The sequence below is a fragment of the Jaculus jaculus genome, chromosome 16 (assembly GCF_020740685.1).
Source record: "Jaculus jaculus isolate mJacJac1 chromosome 16, mJacJac1.mat.Y.cur, whole genome shotgun sequence".
NCBI lineage: Eukaryota > Metazoa > Chordata > Mammalia > Rodentia > Dipodidae > Jaculus > Jaculus jaculus.
Window position 1 is genome coordinate 71,186,535 of NC_059117.1, and position 27,754 is coordinate 71,214,288.

A 27,754-nucleotide genomic window follows, 5' to 3' on the forward strand; every position below is an offset into this window, starting at 1 on the left:
AGTATATAGGTGGATACAGCCATGCACAAACCATGCTGGAGAAGATCAAAGCTCTGCAGTCATTACAGGGGAGTTACAGGGAAACAGACCCCATGCTGCTGTCCTCCTGAGAGCTGAACATCACAAAGGGTGGCAGCATTTCCTGGTGAATGGAACTTTGTGCAACAACCTTTTTCTTCGTATTGCCCAAGTACTAGAGTGGGCAACTTGCCCCTAACCTTGGGGCAAGAAAGCTAACAGGCCATCTTGGTTTTCTTCTGGATTAGCTCTCTGACAATTTCTGTTTAGGATTCACTCAGTGATCTGTAAGATGTCCTCTATTCAGCTCATGTTTCCTATCTGCTCTTTATTGACCAGCATTCCTCTACCTCGAAACCCTGTTTCTCTACCATGTTTATCCAAATCCTCGTGGCTGAATCAATTGTTAGTTTTTCTGCTACTGGCCATCAACTGAAATATCTTGTTGAATTTGACTCTGTAAAGTATTATGAAATTTTTTAGACAGCTTCAAGATGCTAAGATGAACATCCAAATCAGGCACAGTTTATGGGAGGGAAGGATTTACTTCAAGCTTGCAGATCCAAGAGAAATCCCATCTATGGCAGTGGTTCCTGGAACCATGGGTACTTCATGATCTACTTCCATGTATTTTTCATGCTTAAAACCATTAAAACCATTTAAACCATTAAAAGAAGTGTAAAGACACAACCATATTACTTTAGGAAAGAAACAAATCTTGACCTTAAAAAGCAGTTTTAAACCAGGCATGGTGGCACACAGCTTTAATCCCAGCATTCGGGAGGCAGAGGTAGGAGGATCACCATGAGTTCAAGACCACCCTGAAATTACATAGTGAATTCCAGATCGGCCTGGGCTAGAGCAAGACCCTATTTAAAAAAAAAAAAAAGCCCTATCTAAAAGAAAAAAAAAAAATCACAAAAAAAAAGCAAATTTCTTCTTTTCAAAAGAGTTTATATTTATATTCATTTAGTCTTTCCTAGGTGGAATCACCACAGACATCTGTTCATTATTTCAATGTAAGTAGTTAGTCATCCTTAACAATAGCAGCTTCAGTAACCTAAAACCTATCTCTGTGCCAGTAATTTTAAACTTTAAAATTTTTTTCAACTTTAAATCTTATATCTCTATTTTATATCTTCTACCAACCATATCATTGCATTACTTTTAAATTCAGCCTTGCAAAAACACTCTGAGCATGGGCAGAAGAACACAGCCAACCCTTATGCCAGTATCCCAGTTCCAACAAAGTTCTCTGTGGTCTTTCCTTCCCCTTTGAAAGTTCATAAACAAAGTTACTAAATACAATTCTCTCTTCATTCAGCATTTTCAAACTCTCACCAGAATAGCTCATAAAACTTGGTTTACCACTCTGGAAGGCATCTTCACTTGCAAGCTAAGTCTATAACCATTCCTCTAGAACAAAAATTCCAAAAGACCAAAAATTACATGGTCCGATTCATCATAGCAACACCACCCCACTGTGGACCAAATTTCTGTTGTAGGTCAGCTTCACACTATTAGGATGAACATTCAAACCAGGCACAGTTTAGGGGATAAAGGGATTTATTTCAAGGTCACAGATCCAGAGGAAAAGTTTCATCAGTGGCAGAAGAAGCTACTTCCATTCATCCAAACAGACAGAAAAACAGTCACCAGCCAACAAACACCAAAATCAACAAACACAAACCACAGCAAGCAGCAGGGACACAGGCACCGCTCATGTTGCCCTCTGACACCTTTGGGCTGGAATTCAGATCCGCACCCAGGGACACCTTAAGAGTAGAGTACAGGATCCTCCCCCAGTGACAGTTCCACCAGCTAGGCAGCTAGAGATCCAAGTGACAAGCTTTAATAAGACACCTGAGTCTATATGAGACGTACATTCAAACTACTACATGAAATTAATGGATATAGGGAATTTTTTTTTTCAAATTGTATATATACATCTTCCCTTTCCCATCCAGTCCAGCCTGACAGTTACAGTTCTGAACCAGTGTTCTCAAAGTCACCATATCCTAGATCTCATAAAAGATACTCCACAATTCTGTGAGGACTGGTCTGAGAAATTGGATGAAAAAGTTAAATATGGTGGTCCTTATTGGAGCTACATGAATAGACTGAGAACAGATGGTACAAATATATGCAGCACTGTTAGAAAAGATGGACGTCCAGAAACCCTGAGCAGCTGTGTGTTAATATGATGGAGGCAACCAGCAAAATTAAATGTGAAATGCAAAAGCATCAGGACACCTCTCAAAGACTATCTTTGAAAGAAGCCAAACTTGAGGAACACTGTCCTAAATATGCCCCCCCCATACACACACATGCTTTGAAAATTTAAGACTTTGTCTGTTCTACCCTGTGGTCTCTAGTGAGAATAATTTATCTTTTTTACATTTCTTTTTTTTTTTCTTTCTTTCTTTCTTTTTTAAATTAATTTATTTGAGAGAAAGAGGCAGAGAGAGAGGGGGAGAGAATGGGAATGACAGGGCCTCCAGCCACTGCAAATGAACTACAGATGCATGTGGCCCCTTGTGCACCTGGCTTACATGGGTCCTGGAGAGTCAAACCCGGATCCTTTGGCTTTGCAGGCAAACGCCTTAACCACTAAGCCATCTCTGCAGCCCTTCTTTCTTTCTTTCTTTCTTTTTTTTTTTTTTTTTGAGGTAGGGTCTCGCTCTAGGCCAGGCTGATCTGGAATCCACTCTGTATTCTCGTAGAGATCCTCCTACCTATGCCTCCTGAGTGCCAGGATTAAAGACATGCGTCACTATGCCCAGCCAAATTGTGTTTTTAAATAAGGTACCTCTTCATTAAAAGAATAAATAAATCAGAGCTGGAGAGATGGCTTAGCAGTTAAGGTGCTTGCCTACAAAGCCTAAGGACCCAGGTTCAATTCCCCAGAACTCACATAAGCCAGATGCACAAAGTGGCTCATGTGTCTGGAGTTCATTTGCAGTGGCTGGAGGCTTGCCTCAAACTCATGATCCTCCTTCCTTGTCCTACTAAGTGCTTGAATAACAGGTATGTACAACCATGCCCTGTTTGAAGACCAAACTTGTAACTTCCAAACCCTTCCCAATTAGGACTTCAATATGCACACTTATCTATTTTAATCTCTTTCTCTCTTTTGAGGTAGGGTTTTGCTCTAGACTAGGCTGACTTGGAATTCACTATGTAGTCTCAGGGTGGCCTCAAACTCATGGAAATCCTATCTCTGCCTCCTGAATGCTAGGATTAAAGGCATGCACCACCATACCTGGCTATTATCTTTTTTTTTAATTTTTAAAAATATTTTTATTTATTTATTTGAGAGAGAAGAATAGAGAAAGAGAGAGAGGAAGAGGCAGATAGAGAGATAATTGGTGCTCCAGGGCCTCCAGCCACTGTAAATGAACTCCAGATGCATGCAGCACTTTGTGCATCTGGCTTATGTGGGTACAGGGGAATCAAACTTGGGTTCTTAGGATCTGCAGGCAAGTGCCTTAACCATTAAGCCATCTGTAATAGTCAGGTTTGCATTGCTGGAAGAAATCACTCAACCAAGAGCAGCTTGTGGGAAACAGAGGTTTATTTTGGCTTACAGGCTCAAGGGGAAGCTCCATGATGGCAGGGGAAAGCAATGGCATGAGCAGAGGGTGGACATCACCCCCTGACCCACATAAGGTGGACAATAGCAACAGGAGACTATGCCAAACAACAGCTTGGGGAAACTGGCTATAATACCCATAAGCCAGCCCCCAACAATACACTGCCTCCAGGAGGCTTCAATTTCCAATTGCCATCAGCTGGGGAACTTAGCATCCAGAACACCTAAGTTTATGGGGTACACTTGAATTAAACCACCACACCATCTCTCCAGCTCCTAGCTATTATCTCTTTTTTTAAATATTTTTAAATATTTTAATTTATTTATTTGAGAGCAACAGACAGAGAGAGAAAGAGGCAGATAGACAGAGAGAGAGAGAGAGAATGGGCGTGCCAGGGCCTCCAGCCACTAGAAACGAGCTCCAGACGCCTGTGCCCCCTTGTGGATCTGGCTACTGTGGGTCCTGGGGAATCGAGCCTTGAACCGGGGTCCTTAGGCTTCATGGGCAAGCACTTAACCACTAAGCAATCTCTCCAGTCCCCAGCTATTATCTTAATCTCCATCTTGGCATAGGCAAATCTCTCTAGTGTTTCTGGATCTACAATACATCCTCTAGGGTTTTCCCTCTCCTTCTTTGCAATCTTTGCAGTCTTGAAGAACTGAACCAATCTTTCCTCAGCCAAGCCATTTCTCAACACCAGAGAGCTGCTAGAGCCCTCTGAAGGGCCTTCTCAACACAGGGGTGGAATCACTGATCAGCAGCCTTTGAACATAGTCCTCATCCTAGGTAATATCCCAGCCACATTTGCACATATTACCACAAAGAACTATCAGCTGCTAGAAGAGAATCCAGATAAACAGCCACCAGCAATGCTCTGACCGGCCCATCATCTGATAGCACCCAGAGGATAGACCTTTTTAGAATGAGAAATGTTCCAGAATCAGCTGATTCCTGATCCTGAAGGTATTTGGTTTCTTCTACCTTGATTCCTAGAAAGATGTCATAGTTGTTAAGAAGATAAGCCTAAATCTGTGACTATAGGCAAGTCATCCAACCTCTCTGACACTAGGTTTTTATAATGAAAATAATAATAGTTTACTTATACACATGTATAAAAATTGTTGATTAGGGCTGGAGAGATGGCTTAGCAGTTAAGGCGCTTGCCTGCAAAGTCAAAGAACCCAGGTTCAATTCCCCAGGACACACATAAGCCAGATGCACAAGGTGGCGCATGTGTCTGGAGTTCATTGGCAGTGGCCAGAGGTCCTGGTACATGAATTCTCTCTCTCCTGTCTCTATCTGCCTCTCTCTCTCAAATAAATAAATAATAAATATTTTTTAAAAGGCACGCACCTGTAACCCCAGCACTTGAGAGGCATAGGTAGGAGGATTGCTGTGAGTTCAAGGCCACCCTGAGAAACTACATAGTGAGTTCCAGGCCAGCCTGAGCTAGAGTGAAACTGTACCTCAAAAAACAAAAACAAACAAACAAAACAATAAAGATACACAGAAAAATAAAGGTTACAAACTCAAGCTTTCACTAGAATATGAAGAAAATTTCCACACTTTACAAACCTGTATTTTCAAAACAATTATTCTCAATGATCTTTATCTTAGGTTTCTTGTTTGTTTGTTTGTTTTGAGACAAGATCTCACATTGTATCCCTGTCTGGTCTTGAACTCACTATGAAGTCAGGGGTAGCCTTGTACTCATGGCAATCTTCCTACTAGACTCCTGAGTGCTATGATTATAGGTATGAGCCATCACACACCTGACTTTTTGTAATTTATTTGAAAGTTAAACAGAACAAAACTTTATTCAAAGCTTCTTAAGAGGGCTGGAGAGATGGCTTAGCAGTTAAGGTGCTAGCCTGCAAAGCCAAAGGACCTCCGTTTGATTCCCCAGGACCCACATAAGCCAGATGCACAAGGTAGCACATGCGTCTGGAGTTCGTTTGCAGTGGCTGGAAGCCCTGGCATGCCCATTCTCTGTCTCTCTGCCTCTTTTACCTCTCTCAAAAAAATAAATAAAAAGAATAAGCTTCTTGCCGGGCATGATGGCGTACGCCTTTAGTCCCAGCACTCAGGCAGAAGTAGGAGGATCACCATGAGTTCAAGGCTACCCTGAGAATACAGAGTGAATTCCAGGTCAGCCTGGGCTAGAGTGAGACCCTACCTTGCAAAACAAACAAACAAACAATATATGTATATATTTAAAAGCTTGTTAAGAGAAGGAAAGAAGCCAAGCCTCCTGTAAAACAGGAGGATCCTGAGTTGGAAACCCCTTTTGTAAGTTTTTTAAAAATAATATTTAAGGGCTGGAGAGATGGCTTAGCGGTTAAGCGCTTGCCTGTGAAGCCTACGGACCCCGGTTCGAGGCTCGGTTCCCCAGGTCCCACGTTAGCCAGATGCACAAGGGGGCGCATGCGTCTGGAGTTCGTTTGCAGAGGCTGGAAGCCCTGGCGTGCCCGTTCTCTCTCTCTCTATCTGTCTTTCTGTGTCTGTCACTCTCAAATAAAAATAAAAAAAATAAAAATTAAAAATTAAAAAAATAATAATAATAATATTTAAGGGCTGGAGAGATGGCTTAGCGGTTAAGCGCTTGCCTGTGAAGCCTAAAGACCCCGGTTCGAGGCTCGGTTCCCCAGGTCCCACGTTAGCCAGATGCACAAGGGGGTGCACGCGTCTGGAGTTCGTTTGCAGAGGCTGGAAGCCCTGGCGCGCCCATTCTCTCTCTCCCCCTCTATCTGTCTTTCTCTCTGTGTCTGTCGCTCTCAAATAAATAAATAAAAAATTTTTTAAAAAAATAATATTTAAGCCCGGGCATGGTGGCACACGCCTTTAACCTTTAATCTCAGCACTCGGGAGGCAGATCGGGAGGATCACTGAGTTCCAGGCCACCCTAAAACTACATAGTTAACTCCAGGTCAGTCTGGGCTAGAGTGAGACCCTACCCTGAAAAGCAAAACAAACAAACAAATTAAAAAAAAAAAAAAAGATGTGAGCCTATCGACTACTTGTTTTGACAAAACTTTGTGTACTGAGAAGCACAGAGCTAGGGAAAGGTACAGAGACAGGTGTCTCTGGCTCAAGCTTGCTGTACTCTAATTGTTTCTTGGTTGCCACTCCATTCAGACTCCACCAGAGCCTCTGTCCACTAGGCCATTCCCAGACTTCCCAGAAATCCAGCAAGACACAATGAGGAACTTCTGACTACATAAAGTCCCCGTATAGCTTCCACTTCTGCCCTAGACACTCTGTCTGAACAAAACCAGAGACCATGAATTTCACCACTATTCTTTGTATTGTATATTTATTTGCTTCTTTAGCCTGTCAGCAAATGCCACGTGTACCTGGGCCAGAATTCAAGTCTGATTCATCTTGGTGTGCTCTGAGCTTGGCATAAGATCTGCTGCACAGCAGTAGCTCAGTAAAAGAAGCCAACTAACATCCAGCCAACTTAAGACACCACCCAATTCACCCTTTCCCTCACGCTGCAGTTTGAATTTCTCGGTTCTGTCCCTACACTACTTTTTGTGTTTGCTCTTAAATAGATGTCAGGCACTGATTTTAGGGCAAGTGAGTCCTTTATAACATCTGAAGGTGCTTTTTTTTTTTTTTTTAATGATATCGCATTCGAGAGAAAATTGGCACGCCAGGGCCTCCACTCACTGCAACTGAACTCCAAGCGTGTGGGCCACCATGTGTGCATGAGTCACTTTATGCATTTGGCTTATGTGGGATCTGGGGCGTTGAACGTGCATCCTTAGCCTTTGCAGGCGAGCACCTTAACTCTCTCCAGCCCTGAAAGTGTTGTTTTGTTTTTTTGTTTGTTTGTTTGTTTCTTTAAAGGTGTATAGGAAATAATAAGGAACGTGAAGAACATTGCTACCCATTCTGCAAAAGTGGAAGAAGCATGTTTAAAGGGTAAACTACAGTGGAAGCAGATGTAGGGCCATGCAGACCTATGTCTAATCTAACTTTTAAAGCGCCAACATTGTAAAGGCCTTCAGATACACTAAGACCCCATGCTAGGGAGTGATACTGGAGAAAGCAACTGGTACCTGCCAACTTCAGAAAGAAAATGCCAGAAGGAAGAAATTCCCAGGAGAGAAATGTAGCCCTGGTTTCCAAGCTGAGCTTCCTTGTACAGTGTGGCGGACATCAGGAGAACATTTAGATGCGCTTTTGGGACACCGTCCAGAGTCCACACCCTGTCACCTCCGGCTTCCATTGGCAGCCCCAGAACCAGGCTACACCACTTTTTAGAAACACTGAAGGGGTTACACATATCTCTCCAGTAAGAGTCACGGAGGGAAAATAACTTTCCCAGCCCGAGGTTGGCAGGCAGTGCTTCTCCCCCATCTTCCTCTCCAGGGAACCTTCTCGGGACTCGGCCCTGGGAACGGAGAAAGGGACGCGCACACTGCCGCCTCGCCCTGAGAACAAGGTTCCACCCGCCCGGTGGCTTCCGGAGCCGCCGCGGCCCCGAGGGAGTCCTCCGCCCGCCGCCCGCCCGGGAGCCCCGGGCGCTGGCCGCGTCCGCCCGGCGCGGCGCCGCGAGACCTGCTTACCCCACGACCGAGATCATCATGGCAGCCACCACCAGGTAGTTGGTCTGGTAGTAGAGCAGATTGCTCACTACGCGGTTGTTCCATTTGGAAATGTCCCTGAAGTCCGGCCGGGCGAAGCGGTCAGAGCCGGGGAAGAAATCGTCCCAGGCGCGCAGCGGGGGAACGTGCACGTCCATGCTCCTCCGCCGGGCTCCCTCCGCCTCCGGAATCCGGCGGCCGCGGCGACCGAGCTGGCGGGGCGGTAACAGCGGCTCTGCTCAATCGTCTGTGCGGTTAGAGTTCTCGGGACCCAGCAAATCAGGAGCGGGCGGGCGGATTTATCTTTCTATGCCTCTCGATTGGCTAAAAGTGGTTAGTGAACAGGAAAATAAGCCTCCCAATAGAGCCAAGGACCAAATGCAGAACAGAGGTGAAGTGACAGAAAGCAGCCCTTGGAAACCCTGTGTCTAAAGGAGGTGACAGTTCGCACACAAACTCATCCCTTTTAAACTCTGAATATTGAACCTTGGATTGTTTATTCTCGGCCTTGGAGAAAGAAAAAAAACAAAAGCTGTTGTCATGCCAGTCTAAGTGGAATGGAATGGAACTGACAATAGTGTGGCCGGAAATAGGTTAGGGTTAGGTCAGTACTCCAAGCTCTGTTCATCTGAGTGCAAATTCCATGTTTTCTGTTTCACCATGAGTCACCGTGTGTGAAAATCAGACTGCCAAAATGGGAAAGAAGAATTTGTAGAACTAAGGTCTGGTTGTCTTTTCACTTTTCTTTACTCTTTATCTCTGCTGTCTCTTAGTAAAATTACTATACCACCTTTCTAGTCTAATAAAGTGAAGAAATAGGTCTGGAGGGATGGCTTAGCGGTTAAGGTGCTTGCCTGCAAAGCCAACGGACCCAGGTTCAATTCCCTAGGATCCACATAAACCAGATGCACAAAGTGGTGCATGCATCTGGAGTTCAGTTGCAGCAGCTGGAGACCCTGGTGCGCGCCTGCGCTCTCTCTCTCTCTCTCTCTCTCTCTCTCTCTCTCTCTCCCGCCCTCTCTCCCTCCTTCTCTCTGTCAAATAAATAAATAAAAATTTAAAAATATATTTTAAAGTGAAAAAATAGTACTGTGCTCACGCCAGCCTCTGCTGAGCACACTGTTTACATCTTCAAAGCAAACAGTTTGAATGAGCCAAGTGTTCTGTGCCTAGTATTTTCTAAGCAGAAACGTGGATATCATTCCAAAAAGTATTCTGAGTTTTATTACAATATTTGGTGACAATTTTCACTAAGGGATCACAGTATTTGTTTAATCAATATTGGCCACATATTTACTAATTCATCACTGAACAGGGACACAAACTCTTAAGAGAGAACAATGAATTTTATAGCAATACATTTTATGACAATGCATTCAGAAATCCACAGTGGCAAAGAAAAGCACCCAAATATTTTATTTGAAACAACAGTGCCATAAGTCAGGTCCTTCTCTGCTCCTAAACAAGCTCCAAGGGGCAATTAAACCATAGGAAACCGGGCGTGGTGGCGCAGGCCTTTAATCCCAGCACTTGGGAGGCAGAGGTAGGAAGACAGCTGTGAGTTTGAGGCCACTCTGAGACTACATCGTGACTTCCAGGTTAGCCTGAGCTAGAGTGAGACCCTATCTCACAAAACAACAACAAAACAAAACAGAAGAAAAAAAAAAACATAGGAAAAGTTGTTCATGTTTAAAATAACCTCTTCAGCCATGTAACTGTAATTATACATCAAGGACAATTTGAAAAGTATTTTCAATGAACTATTCTTTTGATAATATTTTCTTTATTTATTGCAGAGATAGAAAGACAGAGAGGCAGATAGAGAATGGGTGCACCAGAGCCTTCAGCCACTGAAAAAACACTCCAGACGCCTGCACCACCTTGTGCATCTGGCTTATGTGGGTCCTGGGGAATCAAACCTGGGCCCTTAGGCTTCTTGGGCAAGCACCTTAACCAATAAACCATCTTTCCTGTCTAAAACTATTCTTTATGAGAAAGAAGACACTTCAAACTTTCTGATTACATACATCATGCATGACTGTCCTTATACCTGTGTATGTGATCACTGATCTTTGTGTTGGAATGATCATACATTTAGGCATGGGTTTTGTTGTTGCTGTTGTTTGGGGTTTTGGTTTGTTTGTTTGTTTTTTATTTGAAATGTTAAGGTCAGTTTATTAAGTCCAACAAGAAAACTATCAGAAGACTATTCTCCTGAAAAAATATTTTTTTCTTAGAAAAAAAAGAAAGGAAAATCAAAACCCTTTCAACACCACCACAGATGCTATGGTGGTAAAGCCTCTCTGGAAAGGGGCCACTTAGTCAGAGTTGCTCCCTGGGTCAGCAGGATGGTAGTCTGGGTCATCCCCGTTGTCCTCCAGTGCCAAGTCATCCATCTCCTGGAACAAAGACTCATCCACTTCCACGTTGTTTCCAGCATCCTCCAAGAATTGGATGTCAGATGTGTCAAGATTATGATCTGTTTCAAACAGCTGTTTTCCACTTAATTTATTTTTGCCTGCTTGTTCCTCTTCTTTCATCCATTTCTTTTTAATTTCTAGGAGTTCTGTATCAAATTTGGTCTTCCAACTTAAGAAATTTTCAATTGTAACAGGAGTACCATGGAATAATTTCCTTTCTGCTTCTTTTTCTTTAGTGTTTTTTTTTTTTTCTTCCTCTCTTCTAGTTTTTATCTGGTCTACAATTTCATTTAATTTTTCTTGCGCAGCTGTCACTACGGTGAAGATCATCACCATGCCAAGATTCTCCTCAGACTGCAATGCCAACATTGTTTGCGGGGGCTGGAGACACTAGTGCGCCATTCTCTCTGTCTCTCATTTATCTCTGTCTGCTTGCAAATAAACAAATAAAAGTTTTTTTGTTTTTGTTTTTGTTTTTTGAGGCAGGGTCTCACTCTAGCTCAGGCTGACCTGGAATTCATGATGTAGTTTCAGGGTATCCTCAAATTTACAGCAATCCTCTTACCTCTACCTCCTGAGTGCTGGGATTAAAGGCATGTGCCACCAGGCCCAGCTAAATAAAGGTATTTTTAAAAATAATTTATTTATTTATTTGAGAGAGAGAGAGATACAGAACTAGGGAGAGAGAGAATGGGCATGCCAGGGCTTCCAGCCACTGCAAAAGAACACCAGATGTGTGTGTCCCCTTGTGCATCTGGTTTATGAGGGTTCTGGGAAATCGAACCTGGGTCCTTTGGCTTTGCAGGCAAGTGCCTTAATCACTAAGCCATCTCTCCAGCCCCAAATAAAGGTTTTTTTCCTTTTTTTTTTTTCAATCAGTCTCTCTTTTAATTTTGATGTCATGATCTTTTCCTCCTTTTATGATGGTCTTGTGCAGGTAGTGTCAAGCACTGTGAGGCCATGGATATCCAGGCCATTTTGTGTCAGGAGGGAGCATGTTGTAAGGAGTCCTACTCTTCCTTTGGCTCTTACATTCTTTTCACCACCTTTTCCGCAATAGACCCTGAGCCTTGGAAGATGTGATCAAGATATGGCAGTACTGAGCACTGTGGTCATTTCTTTCCATCACTATGATACCTTCTGAGTCATGCCAAGGTCACTGCCATCTGAAAAGAGAAGATTCTCTACCAAAAGTGAAAGTAGCATTAATATAAGGGTATGAACATTAAGAGAAGTACTTACTGGGCAGTTTGATAAGCATAGTATATACATTTAGCCAGACAACAGCAGACATTATACCCCTAGGGCCCATGACTACCCCTGTTTTAAGTTTTCCATATCAGGGATGTATTCCCTTCCATGGAGTAGGGCTCCAGTCCAATTAGAGGGCAGTGGGTTTCCACCATGACGGACATGCCACTATTGCACCTATTGGCTCACTTGGCCTGCCTGGCCAAATATAAGGCTTGCAGTGTCCTTTGTTGAGTATCTTCACTGGTGATTTCTCTCTCTCCCATTGAACTGAATATAGAATGGCTTCTTCCAGCTTTCTGTCAGCTGGTCTACATGGAGATTTTCAGCTCGGTTCCAGCAGGTTTTCTCAGCGCCCTTGCAGCCCAAATATGTGGAGTCTTCAGCAATAGGGTCTTACCATCTATTCCTGGTGGGAAACCAAGGGCCTCAGCAATGGCCTATAATGTTTTGGGGGTATCAGGGACCTTCCTGGCCAACAACTCACTGGAGGTATCCCATCCCTGCCACTGAAAATTTTCTAGCAACAATCTATGGCTCCTGAGTGTTCCATTGTCCAAAAGAGTAGGATTCCATATGATTTATTTATATCCTCTTAGATTTTGATTAGCTGTCCCTCTACCTTTCCTTTACTTCTTCCCCAGACCTAATTTTGGGCCTTTTCACCCCCATTAATCTATTCTTCTACTTACATATATACAATACTATCCTATTAAGTACCCCCTCCCTTCCTTTCTCTTCCCTTTATATCTCTTTTCTAGCTTACTGGCCTCTGCTACTGAGTTTTTTTTTCCTTCTTACACAGAAGCCTAGTCATTTGTAGCTAGGATCCACATATGAGAGAGAACATGCGACGCTTGGCTTTCTGGGCCTGGGTTACCTCACTTAGTATAATTCTTTCCGGATCCATCCATTTTCAAATAAAGTTATTTTTAAAAACAAAATTCAAATGCATTCTACTCAGATCACCAAATTTCCTAAACTTGGAAAGCAATTTAATTTTCCTTGTTAAACATAAGTGCAGTGGGCTGGAGAGATGGCTTAGCGGTTAAGCGCTTGCCTGTGAAGCCTAAGGACCCCGGTTCAAGGCTCAGTTCCCCAGGTCCCACGTTAGCCAGATGCACAAGGGGGCGCACGCGTCTGGAGTTCGTTTGCAGTGGCTGGAAGCCCTGGCGCGCCCATTCTCTCTCTCTCCCTCTACCTGTCTTTCTCTCTGTGTCTGTCGCTCTCAAATAAATAAATAAAAAATGAACAAAAAAAAAAATTAAAAAAAAAATAAGTGCAGTAAGGGAAATTATATCAGCTTTAAGAAATCACTAATACTGCTGGTGTTTAGGATAATTTGATAATTGAGTCAAATCAGTGCTGGCTAAGATCCTTTGTGCTGCTTTTTGAATAGAATTCCAGTGTAAAAAAAAAAATGACCCTTTTCAAAAGGGAAAGTGCGGGCGGGGTAGGGTACTACCATGGGATATTTTGTATAATCATGGAAAATGTTAATAAAAATTGTGAAAAGATAAAAAACTAAATTAAATTAAATTTTAAAAAATGATCCTGAGTTTTCACTTTTTTGTCTGTGTATATATATATGTACACACACACACACACACACACACACACACACACACGATGTAGAGAGGGAGATTGGAGAGAAGAGAGAATGGGCATGCCAGGGACTCTTACTGCTGCAAAAGGACTCAAAAAGCATGCTCCACTTTAGGCATATGGCTTTCTGTGGGTACTGGAAAATTGAACCCAGGCAGGTAATCAGGCTTTGTAAGCAAGAGCCTTTAATTGCTGAGCCATCTCCTTAACCCACCATCAGATATTCTGAGTCCTTTCAAAGCTCTGTGAAATCAGTGTTAGGAATTTCAGAGTAGAGGAAGCTGCAGCCCTGCTCTGCCTTCAGAGGTCTTGCCATGCAGGAAATACTCTGAATATGAGACAGTAAGAAGAGTGCCAGAGACGTGCCAGCAGTCTGCTCAGTTACAGGAAGTCCAAGTCCCGGCTATGAATTTCAAGATTCAGTGGTGTGGACAAGCAGAGCACATGACCTTGTACAAGCTCAGTAGGGTTCCACACCTGTTGGAGAGCTCCATGAGCATTAGAAGCTATGACTAAGGGCTTTCTCGAAATTGTCAACTAGATATTAGTAATAATATGATCACTCAACCCATCACAGGCAATTGATAGCCAGCACACATTTGTTGGGGATATTTTTATTATTTTTTTGTTTTTTTCTTTCTTTTTTTTTTCAAGATAGGGTCTTACTCTATCTAGCCCAGGCTGATCTGGAATTCACTATGTAGTCTCAGACTAGCCTTGAACTCCCAAGTATTGGAATTAAATGCATGTGCCACCATGTTTGGCATATTTATTTGCTTAAACCTCCAAAGAGAGCTAGACCTAATAGTACAAGTCTGTCACCCACTTACTGAAGAGACTAGAGGATTGCAAGTCAAGGCTTGCCTGGGCAACTTAGTGAGACCCTTTGTCAAAATAAAAAGTAAGAAAATGGCCAGGGATGAAGGTCAGTGGTAGAGAGGTTTGCTAGAATGTATAAAGCCCTAAACTCAATTCTCAGTAATGCAAATTGAGAAAAAAAAATACAGAGGTCTGTTTTATAACATGAGTACCCTTTCCCTTGCTGAAAATGTTTGTGTTTGGATTATGGGAAGGTTTTCTGGTTTTTGTTTTTGTTTTAAGATAGGGTCTTGCTGTAGCCCAGGCTGACCTGGAATTCACTATGTAGTCTCAGAGCGGCCTTGAATTCATGATGATCCTCCTACATCTGCCTCCCAAATGCGGAGATTAAATGCATGGGCCACCATGCCTGGATTATGGGAGGGCTTTTTTTTTTTTCTGGTTTTCGAGGTAGGGTCTTACTCTTTAGCCCAGGCTGACTTGTAATTCACTATGTTATCTCAGGATGGCCTCAAACTCACAGCAATCCATCTATTTCTGCCTCCCAAATGCTGGGATTAAAGGTGTGCACTACTACACCTGGCTTGTTTGTGGTTTTTCTCTGTATATTGTTACTTTGCCATACAGTTTATATAAAAATAAACACATATTTCAAGCTCTGAAAGTTACTACTAGTAAGTCATTTTCAGTATTCATTGAGGGTTGGTGAAGTAGAAAACAAATTAACCACAGAAGTCACCTGGGGCTACATCCATCCTGAATATTCATAAGTTATAGTAATAGTTAAATATACTCTGCCCCAAATAAAGTAAGTCTAGTAAGTCTATTGCTCACACGCCACCAATGCTATCGTTATTGGCAAAGGCAGGTGGTTATTTCTAATCAGCCAGTCTGATCTAATGAGTGTCTGGTGTCAACTATCAAAATGTCACTATAGTTAGTCATGGAATCAGTCTCAAGGCATACATATACAGGACCAAATGCCTTTTCAGACTTCATTTTTAGCTACTTCTGCCATATTCCTAAGGCCCAGTTTCTTTTCCTGTGATGGAGAGGACTAGATGCCTATTGTTTTTCACCATCTAGTGGGCAGTGGTGTTTGCTGCCATAAACCAAAGGGTGTATAGAAAGCAGGATTTTAGGGGGCACAGCCTACAAAAGCCAATATTTTATAAATAAATAAATAGATAGATAGATAGATAGATAGATAGGTAGATAGATAATTTTTTTTTTGTTTTTTGAGGTAGCGTCTCTGGCCCAGGCTGACCTGGAATTCACTATGTAGTCTCAGGCTGGCCTTGAACTCATGGCAATTCTCCTACCTCTGCCTCCCAAATGCTGGGATTAAAGGCGTGCGCCACCATGCTTGCCTTATAAATATATTTTTATTACTTATTTATGGAGAGAATATGAAAATGTGTATACCTGGACCTCTTGCCACTACAAACAGAGATACAGGTGCCACTTCATGCATCTGGCTTAAGCGGGTGTTGGGAATAAACCTGGGCCATTAGGCTTTTCGAGCATATGCCTTTAAATGCTGAGACATATCTCCAGCCCAACAATAGCCAATTTTGATAAGCAAGGATTTAATCTCACAGGTTTTCTTTCCCCTTGTCTAGGGAAGCAAAAGAGGTCTTTGAGCTCATGTCAAGATGTGACCCAGACAGTGACTAGTGTGGACTATGAGCTAGATTTACCCTGTACTCACTACCTGTATCTGACTGATGCTAAGTTGATGAGCACTCTTTTGTTGTTGTTGTTGTTGTTGTTGTTTTTCGAGGTAGAGTCTCACTCTAGCTCAGGCTGACCTGGAGTTCACTATGTAGTCTCAGTGTGGTCTTGAACTCATGGCAAGCCTCCTGAGTGCTGGGATTAAAGGTGTGCACCACTACACCTGGTGATGAACACTCTTGATACTGCATCTCAATGGTGTTAAACGTCACTTTACAAGCCTGGAAGGGGGCTGGAGAGATGGCTTAGTGGTTAAGCGCTTGCCTGTGAAGCCTAAGGACCCCGGTTCAAGGCTCGATTCTCCAGAACCCACGTTAGCCATATGCACAAGGGGGCACACGTGTCTGGAGTTCCTTTGCAGTGGCTGGAAGCCCTGGTGTGCCCATTCTCTCTCTCTCTATCTGCCTCTTTCTCTCTCTGTCACTCTCAAATAAATAAATAAAGATGAACAAAAATTTTTTTAAAAAAAGGCTGGAGGGATGGCTTAGTGGTTAAGGTGTTTTTCTACAAAGCCAAAGGACCCAGGATCGATTCCCCAGGACCCATGTTAGCCAGATGCACACCTCTGGAGTTCATTTGCAGTTCCTGGAGGCCCTGGCATATCCATTTTCTCTCTCTCTCTCTCTCTCTTTCTGTCTATCAAATAAATAAAAATATTTTATAAACTTCACTTTGCAGAAGTTGATGTGAAGCCTGAAAGTCTGCATCCTAACAAATTACCAGTGGTGTTGATCAGAGACTGTGTATGAGAAGCATTCTAGATTCCATTTGGTTGAGTTTTATACAGTGAATTTTGTTATTCCCTACTTTACAAATGAAGGAATGAAAGTAACCATGTTCTCATAGTTAATAGCTAGGGAGTAACAATTTTAATTCAGTTCTTGTCCCACTCCCAAGAAAGGAGATGTTTGTGTTAAATAAAATAGTTATGTTTCTTTACCTGGTCATTCAGACTTACTCATTTGTATTCAGTATATGATTCTGGAAGAAAATGTTAGAAAATTTCATCCCTGGACTGGAGAGATGGCTTAGCGGTTAAGGCGCTTGCCTGCAAAGCCTAAGGAACCAGGTTTGATTCCCTAGTGCCTGCATAAGCCAGATGCACAAGGTGGTGCATGCGTCTGGAGTTCGTTTGCAGTGGCTAGAAGCCCTGGTGCACCCATTCTCTCTCACTCTCACTACCTCTTTCTCTCAAAACAAAGCAAATTTAAAAAATCAAAAAATAAAATTCCATCTCCATTTATTACCTTTAGGTGATAGGATTGTGAGTATTCTAAATCTTTTTTAAAAATATTTATTTATTTATTTGAGAGCGACAGACACAGAGAGAAAGACAGATGGAGAGAGAATCCAGCCTCTACAAACGAACTCCAGACCCGTGCGCCCCCTTGTGCATCTGGCTAACGTGGGACCTGGGGAACCGAGCCTCCAACCAGGGTCCTTAGGCTTCACGGGCAAGCGCTTAACCGCTAAGCCATCTCTCCAGCCCAGTATTCTTAATCTTTAAGCTCTATCAATCCTTTATCTATCACCTACCAATTAAACATCTACCTACATGATGGTTAAATAAATACATGTACCTCAGAATGGTTTTCTGACGGAAGGGTATGACTAAAATATTAATATTGATTTCTCACAAAGAAAATAGTCTGTTCTCTCTAGCTCTATGAAATGTTTTACACTGAGTACCTATAAAGGCAAGGATTTTGAAATCCTCCTGGAAAATAAAAATTCCTCTCACCATTTTGCTGTGAGGAAAGATCTGGCATATTGTGGTGGTTTTTCTAGAAGCTTAAAAATAGAATAAACCAATATTCTATGCAATTTGTTAAGATATAATTGTATAAACACGCAATATATCTGTAGGCAGCATAACATTATACATCGTATCACAAGTTTGTTTTTTTTTTATTTTTTGGTTTTTCGAGGTAGGGTCTCACTCTAGGCCAGCCTGACCTGGAATTCACTATGTAGTTTCATGGTGGCCTCGAACTCATGGCAACCCTCCTACCTTTGCCTCCTGACTGCTGGGATTAAAGCTGTGTGTCAGTACTCCCTCCTTGTATCGCAATTTTTTTTTTTTTACTTGAGAGCGACAGACACAGAAAGACAGATAGAGGGAGAGAGAGAATGGGCGCGCCAGGGCTTCCAGCCTCTGCAAACGAACTCCAGACGCGTGCACCCCCTTGTGCATCTGGCTAACGTGGGACCTGGGGAACCGAGCCTCGAACCGGGGTCCGTAGGCTTCACAGGCAAGCGCTTAACCGCTAAGCCATCTCTCCAGCCCTTGTATCGCAATTTTTAACCAGGTGCAGATAATCAAGATTTTAATTACAGTGAGAGGCTCGCAAAGCCCACAGGAACCTTAGCAAACCTCCCAGCCTCTCACGGCTGGGTCGCCAGACCACTCTTCCCTCTCCAGGGCCCTGCCCCTTCCTGAAGGCTGTCCTGCCCACGCCCGGTCAGCACGCCCTCCGTGCTGGCTCTGCCCTCCCTTCCTTCCCCTCCCTGCAGCCGCTCCCCACCCACCCAAGGGGCACTTTCCACTCCTTCCGCTCCCAAGCAGCCTCGACCACGACGGCCCTTCACCTCGCTTCCCTGCACCCAAGGCCCTTCCTGCTGGTGGCGCCCTTTCCACCTCAAGTTCCTTGTGACCCGCCCCCAAGCGGCCCCGCCCCTCCTCGGTCCTACCGTGTGACCCCGCCCCCAAGCGGCCCCGCCCCTCCCCTCCCTGCTTGTGACCCCGCCCCCAAGCGGCCCCGCCCCTCATCTCCCTGCTTGTGGCCCCGCCCCCAAGCGGCCCCGCCCCTCCCCGCTTGTGACCCCGCCCCAAGCGGCCCCGCCCCTCCTCTCCCTGCTTGTGGCCCCGCCCTCAAGCGGCCCCGCCCCTCCTCTCCCTGCTTGTGGCCCCGCCCCCAAGCGGCCCCGCCCCTCCTCTCCCTGCTTGTGACCCCGCCCCCAAGCGGGCCCGCCCCTGCCCTGCGGCTCAAGTTCTCCTTCCTAGCAGCCCGCTCCTCCCCGGGACCACCCCCACCCCTTCTCCCCTCCGACAGCGTCGCCCCCAGCTGGGCTCCGCCCTTCTCTCGCCCCCTCCGTCGGCCGGGTCTGGCTCGCCCGCGCCCGGCCCCTTCCCGACAGCCCAGGCCCTCACAACCGGCCGGGCGTCGCCCGGGCCCTCGCCCCGCCCCGCCCCGCCTCCGGGCCGCCCGCGCGAGGCTCGCCGGGAAGAGGCGGAGAACAATATGGCGGATGGCGAGGAGCCGTAAGTACGGGCGCTCGCCTGCGCGCCGGGCTGCGCTGGGTTGCGGGCGGCCGCCGCCGCCTCCCGGGGCCCCTCAGCCCCCGCCCCGTCCCCTCGCCCCCCCATGCCCGCGGCGCCCATTGTGTAGCGTGATGCTGACCCTTCTTTTATTCTCTCTTTCTTTTAGGGAGAAGAAAAGAAGGAGAATAGAGGAGCTGCTGGCTGAGAAGTTAGTGCTGCCGGGAGGCCGGGGTCCTCTCAGGAGACCCCCGCCTCCCTCCATCCCCAGGCCTAGGGGACCAGCCGCAGCGGGCCGGGGGGCTGGGAGGGGGCACCCGGAGCGCAGGCCGCTGTCCTCACCCCTGACCCCATCCCCCAGTCCCCGGGCCGGCCAGCCGCGCGGCAAGGCCACCTTGTGCCCCCTCGTCTTCCTCCATCCCAAACTGTCTGGTCCGTGACCTTGTGACAAGTGAATCCACGCTAACTGCACCTACGAGGCCTCCTTGACCCTTGGCAAATACTAACACGTAGTACTAATCGCAAACTTTATCCGACACTGTAATCAGGTGTTGTACTGAGTGCTGGTCATTTCTGTAGAGTAGTTGGGTCTAAAACATATGTTGACCCCAGTACTTATTCCCTAATTCTCTACAGTCATGAATTTATCAGATGCTTAGTTTTGTGATGATGCCACATATGAGAAACTATGTTTTCTCATTTGACCCAATCCTACCTACGAGGGAAGTCTTAGTGGGTGTGGCGAATTTCTAATTTCTGTGCCATTGCGCAGTAGTGCTTTGGTCTTGCCATATCTTGTCCCTTAGATTTCAACTGCAAAAGTAGTCTAGAATGATAAGTTTGAGTTTACATTCCTTCCCACCTTTTAATTTCCTACCATTGTTGCATAAAATGACACGTTGAGTGCTTTGGTTACTATATAGCAAGAGCTGTCCTAAGTCCTCTGTGTAATTATCTTATTATCCCCATGACCCCAAGAAGGAGCTATTCTATACAGATGAGGTTTATGGCAGTTGTATAATCTCAAGGTTACGGTTTTGTTGTTAAATCTATATTGAAACGCTTGTTTTTTCTTGGCAATATTTGTTGCTCCCTTCTGTAAAAAATCCATAACACTAATATATTTGAAGGTAGAAATTTTGGATTTGTAGGAAGATAGTCACAACCAAACATAAATCGTTCAGTGACTAGAAAATACATGTGAGAGGAGTCCCACATTCTTAGTTGTGTATTCTCAAGGATTTCTAGATGGTAATATTATCTTTAGCATAATTTCAACCTAAAACGTGTGTGTGCGTGCGTGTGTGTGTTTACAACAAATGCACCTCAGTATGATTTTTTTTTAATTGGGACCTCTCTGAAAAAAAAAAAACTTCAAAGTTGGAAAGACATGTAATTCGTATTAGATTTGAAGCATCACAATTCTGAAAGTGCCCCTGACTCCATGTGTCTATATTTCCTCATCCAAGTGTGTTAAAGGAACAGATTATGGAAGTTTACACTGATTGTAAATATTGAATGTAGGGATGACCATTTCTCACAACTAGTGTTTCAAGTTTGATCTTTGGGTGTTAGGAACTCAGAAACACAAACTTTGATTTCATCAAATGAATGAAATAAAATGCTTGGTCTGTAATAGACAAGCAAATATTGAAAAGAAACACAACCTCTACTCAGTTTCCCTACTTTATTTGAGCAGGTCTTGTGTGCTTACCTTTACATTTGGGGAGGCCGAATAGTTGTAGGTATGGCTTTTTCATACTGATCTTTGCAGCTGAATTTACTGTGTTCTGTGCAGAATGGCTGTTGATGGTGGGTGTGGGGACACTGGAGACTGGGAAGGTCGCTGGAACCATGTAAAGAAGTTCCTCGAGCGATCTGGACCCTTCACACACCCCGATTTCGAACCAAGCACTGAAGTGAGAAACATTTATTTTTAAATAACTCCTCTAATAGGTTTAACTTTCAAAAATAATAAAATGCTTCCTTTTTAGTTTTCTCTTATAATGCTGATCACTATAAAATTGCTTTTTAAAACATCTTGGTTTTATAGTAAAAACTATAACCAATTTTACTTAAATAGCTAGTGACTTTCATATAAGTTGACATTTTTTCACGAGAAAAAGAACTTGATAACTTCACTTTAAAATGTTATGTTTAAAATTTCAGTTTGAAGTGATTTCTTAGACACATCTTTCTTTTGTAGCCCTGATATGAGAAATAATTTTGGTAGGACTATACATGTGTTTATTTAAAATTTGAAATTTTGTTGGCAATCTTTACTTAGTATTGAATGTAATTGCATGTTAAAAATGTGCTTGCCATAGATTATATTCTATACTGTATCTGACTTAAAGCAAATATTCAATTAGATAAAACTTTTTTTAACAAGTTATGGAAAAGGTATTCTTTATAGTGATTCTATGTAGAGATGATATTTTGAAATAGAAATATTGTACTAGTCCTGACAATTCATGTAGAAACTCTTGATTTGGGCTAGTTGGCTCAGTATTTTATGTGAATAACTTTGCTCCTTTAATGTTGGACAGAATTGACAGTGTTATTTTTTGGATAGTACATTTATGTAATAATCATATTTTCTTGCACTTTTAAAGTTTCATTTTTGCATGATAATTTAAGATTGTAAATTCAGTTAAATGATTATTCTAAATTGTATTCTGCTGATATTGAATTTTCTGAGTTTCTCATGTTTCTTATAAGTTTTACTTGCTGTATTCAAAGATTCAAAGGTAACTTTTCCTATTCTTCCCTTCCTCCCTTCCTTCTTCCTTCCCTCTTTCTTTCTTTTTCTTGAGGTAGGGTCTTACTTTAGCCCAGGCTGACCTGGAATTCACTATATAGTCTCAGGCTGGGTTTGAATTCACGGCCATTCTCATCCTCATTCCTCTGCTTCCTGAGTGCTGGGATTAAAGGTGTGCACCACCATACCTGGTGGTTCTTATCTCATTAAAAAAAAAATACCTTATACACCTTTATTTTCTGTTTAGATTTTTATTGTTTTTTTTTTTTTTACGAGGGATTTTTTTTAAATTTTTTATTAGCATTTTCCATGATTATAAAAAAATATCCCATGGAAATTCCCCCCCCCCCACACTTTCCCCTTTGAAATTCCTTTCTCCAAAATATTACCTCCCCATCTCAATCATTGTACTTACATATATACAATATCAACCTACTAAGTACCCTCCTCCCTTCCTTTCTTTTCCTTTTATGTCTCCTTTTTAACTTACTGGCCTCTGCCACTAAGTATTTTCATTCTCACGCAGAAGCCCAATCATCTGTAGCTAGGATCCACATATGAGAGAGAACTTGTGGCGCTTGGCTTTCTGGGCCTGGGTTACCTCCCTTAGTATAATCCTTTCCAGGTCCATCCATTTTTCTGCAAATTTCATAACTTCATTTTTCTTTACCACTGAGTAGAACTCCATTGTATAAATGTGCCACATCTTTATTATCCACTCATCAGTTGAGGGACATCTAGGCTGGTTCCATTTCCCAGCTATTATAAATTTATTTATTTGAGAGCGACAGACAGAGAGAGAAAGAGGCAGAGAGAGAGAATGGGCACGCCAGGGCTTCCAGCCACTGTAAATGGAACTCCAGATGTGTGCACCCCCTTGTGCATCTGGCTAACGTGAGTCCTAGGGAATCTAGCCTTGAACCGGGGGTCCTTAGGCTTCACAGGCAAGTGCTTAACCGCTAAGCCATCTCTCCAGTCCTTTTTTTTTTTTGATTTTTCGAGATAGGGTCTCACTCTATCCCAAGCTGACCTAGAATTCACTATGGAATCTCAGGATGGCCTCGAATTCATGGTGAGCCTCCTACCTCTGCCTCCCGAGTGCTGGGATTAAAGGCATGTGCCACCATACCCAGCTCTATTTTTATTTTTTAAATTATTTTATGTATGTATTAAGTCTTTAAGCAGCAGCTTTCTCTTTAAAAACTTATTTTATGCCAGGCATGGTGTATATTTATTTATGAAAGAGAGAGAGAGAGAAAGAAGGAGGGGGAGAGAGAATGGGCATGCTAGGGCCTCTAGCCACTGCAAACAAAATCCAGGTGCATGTACCACCTTATGCATCTGGCTTAAGTGGGTTCTGGAGAATTGAACCTGTGTCCTTAAGCTTTGAATGCAAGTGCCTCAACCACTAACCCATCTCTCCAGCCCTCTTTTTTCAGATTTTTAAACTTGCTATTTTTGTTTGTTTATTTGTTTTTGTTTTTTGAGGTAGGGTCTCACTCTAGCCCAGGCTGACCTGGAATTCACTCTGTATTCTCAGGGTGACCTCGAACTCACAGTGATCCTCCTACCTCTGCCTCCCAAGTGCTAGGATTAAGGGCATGCACCACCATGCCCAGCTTAAATTTTCTATTTTTAGGAAGTTAAGTAATTGATGTTTTTCCTACCCTTTCAGAAATCAGAGAAAGGAATGTGTAATGAACATGACAAGTAATTGTAAAATTATGTCACCAATGAAATGATAAAATAACCCTTGAAAATAATAGTAACAAAAGATAGTATTTTTCTATTAGAAACAGCTTTTTTAAAATAATAAAGGATAGGTGTTTGGTTTTTTTGCCCTATTAGAAATATCTTTTTAAAGAGTTTTTTTTTTTTTTAATTTTTATTTATTTATTTGAGAGCGACAGACACAGAGAGACAGATAGAGGGAGAGAGAGAATGGGTGCGCCAGGGGGCTTCCAGCCTCTGCAAATGAACTCCAGACGCGTGCGCCCTCTTGTGCATCTGGCTAACATGGGACCTGGGGAACCGAGCCTGGAACCGGGGTCCTTAAGGTTCTCAGGCAAGCACTTAACCGCTAAGCCATCTCTCCAGCCCAGAAATATCTTTTTAAACCTGGTGTGATGGTGCATGCCTTTAATCCCTGCACTAGGGAGGCTAAAGTAGGAGGATCACTGTGAGTTTGAGGCTAGCCCGAGGCGACAGAGTTCTTGGTATGACTGAGCTAGAGCAAGACCTCGCCTCAGAAAAACAGCAGCAACAAAAATAGCTTTTTAGCATGTCAGGATGGCCAAGCAGACTGAGGAGCTGCGTTCAAAAATAGTTTGTTAATTTTGGAAACTAAAAGTCGATTTAAAAGTATTGATATTGAGCTGGAGAGATGGCTCAAGCAGTTAAGGCCCTTACCTGCAAAGCCTAATGAGCTAGGTTTGATTCCCTTGTTCCCACATAAACCCAGATGCACAAAGTGGCCCCATGCATCTGGAGTTTGTTTGCAGCTGCTAGAGGCCCTGGTGCACCCATTCTTTCTCTGTCTCTTTGCTTGCAAATAAATTTTAAAAAAAAATGTACAGAGTGAGTTCCAGGTCAGCCTGGGCTACTTTGATACAAACCAAAAATTAAATTTAAAAAATTCACAAACTGTAAAATCATGAATACTTTAGAATTTCTGATTACATCTATTTTGTAGTTTGAAATAATTGATAACATGCCAAAGGTGCTCCTTATCAGCAATTACATTTTTCACTGATGTATCTGCAGCTGTCATGGTATGTTGCTTTATTATTGGTAATTACTTAGGTTTTAACATGCCTTTCCATTCTTTCCAGTCTCTCCAGTTTTTGTTAGATACGTGTAAAGTTCTGGTCATTGGGGCTGGTGGCCTAGGATGTGAGCTCCTGAAGAACCTGGTAATACATTCATATGTAAAATACCTTTTGATAGAAAACTTTTCTGCTTTTCTGTCATACTAGAAATATCCTTATTTCATAATTACTAACTTTTCTCTTGAATCTGTTAGGTAAATTAAGCAGATCAAATTCTAGATAGTAATTAAAATATGTTATAGCTTTTGTAACTGGTTAACTCTAAACGTCTTAGCTATGTAGTCATTGATAGAATTTCTTCCATTTTCTTCTCTGTTCTTAACCCAACAAATTTTGGCACTTCCTTTTGCCAAGTGCTAACTGTATTTTCATTGAATAAATGTAGGATATTTCATATTTTATTGTACAATTTCACATGATTTGTTTTCCTTTGTTTCTCCTAATAACTCAACTAGGTTGGCTGTTGTATCATTTTATGCCAAAGGAACATTGAGCATCAGAGAAATGAAAAGATTTCCTTGATTATTTTTCTATGTTATAGTGATATGCCTAGAATGTAATCTAGAACATCAGTTCTCTAAGTACTCTTTTTCCCTGAAGCATTTGGGTATTTATTACATGACCTAATAAGATGGTAGGGTTTTTTTTTTTCTTTTTTTAATATTTATTTATTTATTTGAGAGAGAGAGAGAGAGGCAAATAGACAATGGGCACTCCAGGGCCTCTAGCCAATACAAATGAGCTCCAGGCACATGCGCCACCTTGTGCATCTGGCTTTTGTGGGTCCTGGGGAATTGAACCTGGGTCATTTGGCTTTGCAGACAAGTGTTTTAAGTACTAAGTTATCTTTCTCATCCAAGATAGTAGTTTTTAATGACCCTATGGTGGCAAATGCCCAAGATTTGAGGTTGGAAGTATGGCTCTTTCCACATGCTGTTTGAAAATACATAGTTGTGATATTTATTGGCTTCATTGACTTTCTTTTTCTTTTCTTAGTTTTTTGAGGTAGGGTCTTGATCTAGCCCCAGATGACCCAGAATTCACTATGTAGTCTCAGGGTTACCTCGAACTCATGGCAGTCCTCCTACCTCTTCCTCCCCAGTGCTGGGATTAAAGGCATGTGCCACCATGCCAGCTTCATTGATGATTTTTTAAACATTTTTAAAAACCATATTTTATTTTATTTATTTATTTGAGAGAGAGAGAAAGAAGCAGAGAGAGAGAGAGAAAGGAGAGTGTCAGGAACTACAGCCACTGCATACGAACTCCAGATGCATGCATCCCCTTGTGCATCTGGCTTACATGGGTCCTGGAGAATCAAACTGGGACCCTTTGGCTGTGCAGGTAAGCGCCTTGACCGCTGAGCCATCTCTCCAGCCCTTTTAAAACATGTTAAAAAATATCTTATTTTTATTTAGTTATTTGAGAGAAAGACAGGGAGAGAATGGCCTCTAGCCACTGCAAACAAACTGCAAATACATGTGCCACCTTGTGCATCTGGTATACATGGGTCATGGGAACTGAACCAAGGTCCTTTGGCTTTGCAGGCAAGTGCTTTAACCACTAAGTCATCTGTCCTGTCCAACTTTTTTTTTTTTTCTTGAGGCAGGGTCTCACTCTAGCCCAGGCTGACCTAGAATTCACTATGTAGTCTCAGGATGGCCTTGAACTAAAGGCATGTGCTACCATGCCAGTTTCACTGATTTTTTTGTTTGCTTGTTTTTAATTTTTTATTTTTTTCTCAATTTTTATTAACATTTTCCATGATTATAAAAAATATCCCATGGTAATACCCTCCCTACCCCCACATTCCCCTTTGAAATTCCATTCACCATCATATTCTCTCCCCATCTCAATCAGTCTCTCTTTTATTTTGATGTGATCTTTTCCTCCTCTTATGATGGTCTTGTTCAGGTACCATTTAATGTCTGGAGGGAGCATGTTGTAAGGAGTCCTACCCTTCCTTTGGCTCTTACATTCTTTCCGCCACTTCTTCCACATTAGACCCTGAACCTTGGAAGGTGTGATTGAGGTGATACTCAGTACTACAGTCACCTCTTTCCAGCACTATGATACCTTCTGAGTTGTCCCAAGCTCACTGCTAACTGATGGGTTATTTTTGTTGTTGTTTGTTTTTTGTTTTTTGAGGTAGGGTCTCACTGTAGCCCAGGCTGACCTGGAATTCACTAAGGAGTCTCAGGGTGGCCTCAAACTTACGGCGATCCTCCTACCTCTGCCTCACAAATGCTGGAATTAAAGGCATACACCACCACACCCAGCCAACTGATTTTTTTTAAACATTTAAAAATATATATTTTATTTATTTGTTTGTTTATTTATTTGAGAGAGAAAGAAGGGGAGTGCCAGGGCCTACAGCCATTGCAAACGAATTCCAGATGCATGCATCCCCTTGTGCATCTGGCTTATGTGGGTCCTGGAAAATCAAACCGGGACCCTTTGGCTTTGCAAGCAAATGCCTTAACTGCTAAGCCATCTCTCCAGCCCTTTTTAAACATGTTTTATTTATCTATTTGAGAGAAAGATAGGGAGAGAGGGAGAGAATGGCCTCTAGCTACTGCAAACGAACTCCAGACACATGTGCCACCTTGTGCATCTGGCTTACATGGGTCCTGGGCATTGAACCAAGGTCCTTTGGCTTTGCAGGCAAGTGCCTTAACCACTAAGCCAAATCTCTCCTGACTGACTTTTTTGTTTTCTCTTTTGAGGCAGGGTTTCACTGTAGCTCAGGCTGACCTGGAATTCACTGTGTAGTCTCAGGGTGGCCTTGAACTCATGGTGATCCTTCTACCTCTGCCTTCTGAGTTCTGGGATTAAAGGCACATGCCACCATGCCCTGCTTTCACTGACTTTTTA

General features: G+C 43.0%; 3 protein-coding genes across 4 annotated transcripts in view; 1 reads left to right on the top strand and 2 right to left on the bottom strand.

Annotated features, from left to right (window-relative positions):
• Arl6ip5 (ADP ribosylation factor like GTPase 6 interacting protein 5) overlaps nt 1–8,411 on the bottom strand; it is a 39,495-nt gene extending 31,084 nt beyond the window's left edge. Inside the window, exon 1 of the mRNA XM_004669098.2 lies at nt 8,186–8,411. Coding sequence (XP_004669155.1) covers nt 8,186–8,361 — 176 coding nt within the window. The 5' untranslated portion in view covers nt 8,362–8,411. The remainder of the gene's footprint in view (nt 1–8,185) is intronic.
• Nucleotides 8,412–10,521: 2,110 nt separating this feature from the next.
• On the bottom strand, nt 10,522–10,992 carry LOC101606330 (RWD domain-containing protein 1-like). The gene has a single exon (XM_045135446.1). The coding sequence runs from the start codon at nt 10,990–10,992 to the stop codon at nt 10,522–10,524; it is 471 nt and encodes a 156-aa protein (XP_044991381.1).
• Nucleotides 10,993–19,255: 8,263 nt separating this feature from the next.
• Uba3 (ubiquitin like modifier activating enzyme 3) overlaps nt 19,256–27,754 on the top strand; it is a 41,276-nt gene continuing 32,777 nt past the window's right edge. Inside the window, exons 1-4 of one of the 2 annotated variants that reach the window (XM_045136035.1) lie at nt 19,256–19,294; nt 19,461–19,502; nt 21,090–21,210; nt 24,884–24,964. In XM_045136035.1, the coding sequence (XP_044991970.1) occupies nt 19,275–19,294; nt 19,461–19,502; nt 21,090–21,210; nt 24,884–24,964 (264 nt within the window). In that variant the 5' untranslated portion in view covers nt 19,256–19,274. The remainder of the gene's footprint in view (nt 19,295–19,460; nt 19,503–21,089; nt 21,211–24,883; nt 24,965–27,754) is intronic. The other variant, XM_045136036.1, reaches the window with a different exon arrangement.